Source organism: Suillus subalutaceus, assembly GCF_016647625.1.
Source record: "Suillus subalutaceus strain FC151 chromosome Unknown DFJ58scaffold_38, whole genome shotgun sequence".
NCBI lineage: Eukaryota > Fungi > Basidiomycota > Agaricomycetes > Boletales > Suillaceae > Suillus > Suillus subalutaceus.
Genome location: NW_024540287.1, coordinates 295,923 through 298,993, shown reverse-complemented (window position 1 = coordinate 298,993; position 3,071 = coordinate 295,923). Strand labels below are relative to the sequence as shown.

At 43.9% G+C, this 3,071-nt stretch overlaps 1 protein-coding gene across 1 annotated transcript; it reads right to left on the bottom strand.

Moving 5' to 3' along the window:
• Nucleotides 1-720: 720 nt before the first annotated feature.
• Nucleotides 721-1,224, bottom strand: DFJ58DRAFT_840476 (uncharacterized protein; the record flags this gene model as incomplete). Its single annotated transcript, XM_041392616.1, has 4 exons — nucleotides 721-864; nucleotides 902-992; nucleotides 1,046-1,131; nucleotides 1,171-1,224. The coding sequence occupies 4 exons, from the start codon at nucleotides 1,222-1,224 to the stop codon at nucleotides 721-723; spliced, it is 375 nt and encodes a 124-aa protein (XP_041245167.1).
• Nucleotides 1,225-3,071: the final 1,847 nt, after the last annotated feature.

Here is a 3,071-nt window from a genome sequence, read left to right as displayed (position 1 = left end):
CAGCAAATGACCACCCAGAAGAATACCTACATGCAGCAGCTCACAGCATCTGTTTTCACAGACAATGAAGACCCAAAGGTCATGGGAATACTATCAAGCACACCCTCTCACTTTTGTAAAGCCCATTCAAGGCCAATTCACATCATGAGTTGCTACCAGTGTTCCCATGTCCTTCAGTGCTGACCTGGCTACTAACAACGTATCTTAGGCTACGCAAAAAGTATAATGAGATCAATCTACAACTTGGTCAGACTGGTGCTGGATTGTCATTTGAGGGGCTCAATGAGAATGAGAAACAAGGACTCTTCTTGGTCAGTACACTCTTTCTCTGCAGGCATACACTCTAACAATCTTGTAGATTGCCTCTTTCAGACATTCCTGTGGTGGGTTGATCTCCATGGGTGGTGGAGAACCAACCCCACCTATAATATGTCATATTCAACCACCGACCCAGGCCAAGATTTTGCCACTGAGGCAATGTATGTCTTTGGCAAAGGGAAAGGGAAAGAGACTGCTCTGGATGATGCAGATTGTGAGGATGACGAGGGAGGAGATGCAGGTCCTCTCAACAAGGACCTCAAGCCAGGCAAAATCATGGATGACGCAGGCCTATAAGGATGATGATCCTCCTGCGCGAGCTGATAATTCTGGTTTATATAGTTCTGTGATGATGAATATCTAGGCTGGGATAGCCCAAGTGATGCCTCTGACTCTCTGTCTTCATGCCCCCCTTGCCCTCAACTTCCCAGGTGCCATCATCCACTTCTTCAACCCATTTTCAACCATCTGACCTTGCTGTCCTTCACTGCTACCAACACCCGTTTCATCACCCATCTCAATACAATGCAGCAAAGCATTCCACGACTAGAACCCAATGATATCTCCCTCAACTCGCCTGAACCAGAGGATAGGCCCAAATATCCCTTGCTATTGTGGTGTTCAAACTCGGGCTAGCCTTGCAGAACCCCTTTTTACGATAGAGGTCAAGCATCCTAGAAGTCCACATCGCATCCATACATTACTTCCTTGCAAAGCCTTGACTCACTCGACCCTTCCATGTCGCAGCGGACTATGTCCAACTCGGCCGATACGGACCTGTTGCCTCAGCTGCTTGCAGGGAGCCAGGGTTGCCTGTACTATCCCTTACTTATCATTTTGGTCATCGCGCACCTCGGCCAACCATTCCGTCCCGTCGGTACCAAATCCTTCCCATGTCCTGCCCATGTCCGCCTATCTCCATTGGTGTGTTTTAAGCTTATTTTACCATTACTGAATGAACAGCAGGCGTTATCACATGTATTCTCATGGCCACAGCACTCGCAAGCCTTATTACATATTGATCCAAATACCCTGTGTTTCGCTACTACTCTTGCCTGTGCAAATTTTGGACATTCATGTAGTTAGATAAATAGGACTCAAGTTTCATATTATCACTTACTTCCCTTCTCCGGACATACAGTGGCTCAAAAAACTGTCCGCATGTTTTGACAATTTTTCACTATCTATGATATTGTGTGAGAATGAACAAATTCCTCAAGGACATACTTATACCACATTGTAGTATGGCTTCAGGGCTTTTATTTGAGCCCTACACCGTGGGAATCGGCGGAGATATGGTGGAGATATAAGGCTTATAAAATGATGACTCATGTGGACAGTTTTTTGAGTGTATATTAAAACTATATAAATCATTATTTATGACACCATAAAAATCATGCCACTATTATATAAATTATAAAGTGGTGTCATTATGTTATTTTATGACTATATCTAACTATATAAACCAGAATATCTCATGTATCATAGTCATAATCACCATGAAAGCCATCTCCTCTGCTCAAAGAGATAATATCCTCTCTCTGTCTTATGCTGGCCTCTCTGCTCGCCAAATTTCCTCTAGAACTGGAATATGCAAGTCCACTGTGGTCAAGTTCATCAAAGAAAGCCACCCAGACAAGGAAAACTCTTGTGGAGGACGTCCATCCAAGCTTACCTCTACTGACAAAAGGGCTATTATCCAACATATCACTACAGGAAAGGCTGATAATGCTGTCCAAGCCACCCATTATATCAATTCCACCATCACTACCCCTGTCTCTTCACAAACTGTGAGGAATGTTCTCAAGGCAGCTCATCTCAAGGCAGTAACAAAGAAGAAAAAGCCTCTTCTCTCCATCAAACATAGGCAGAGAAGACTAGCCTTTGCCTTAGCTCATCAACACTGGACTGTAGAGGACTGGAAGCATGTTATATGGTCAGATGAGACCAAAATCAATAGGATTGGGTCAGATGGGAAGGTGTATGTATGGAAAAAGAAGGGAGATGGCCTAACAGACAGAGAGGTTAATGGGACTGTCAAGTTTGGAGGAGGTTCTTTAATGGTATGGGGCTGTATGGGATGGAATGGTGTGGGAATGCTTGCTGAGGTTGAGGGGAAGATGAATGCTGAGCAGTATGTGGACATTTTAAATGACCACTTGCTGCCTAGCTTGGCAGAATCAGGGATTGATGAAGAAGATATCATTTTCCAACAGGATAATGATCCCAAGCACACATCCAGAAGAGCTAGGGAATGGTTTGAAGAACATAACATCAATGTTCTTGACTGGCCAGCACAGTCTCCTGATGTCAATGTCATTGAACATCTCTGGGGAACACTCAAGAAAAAGCTTCAAGCCTATGAAGACCCCCCTAAAGGAGTATGGGAGCTTTGGGAGAGAGTAGCAGTGGAATGGGGGAAGATCACAGCTGAGGATTGCCAGAAATTAATTGAGAGTATGCCTAGAAGGATAGAGGCAGTAATTAAAGCCAAGGGAGGTCATACAAAATACTAGAATACCTGGTTATTACTGTAAAATACTTGAGTCAAAAAACTGTCCGCATGAGTCACCATTTTGTGAGCCTTGTATCTCCACCATATCTCCACCGATTCCCACGGTGTAGGGCTCAAATGAAAGCCCTGAAGCCATACTACAATGTGGTATAAGCATGTTTTTGAGGCATTTGTTTGTTCTCACACAATATTATAGATAGTGAAAAATGCCAAAACATACGGATGGTTTTTTGAGCCA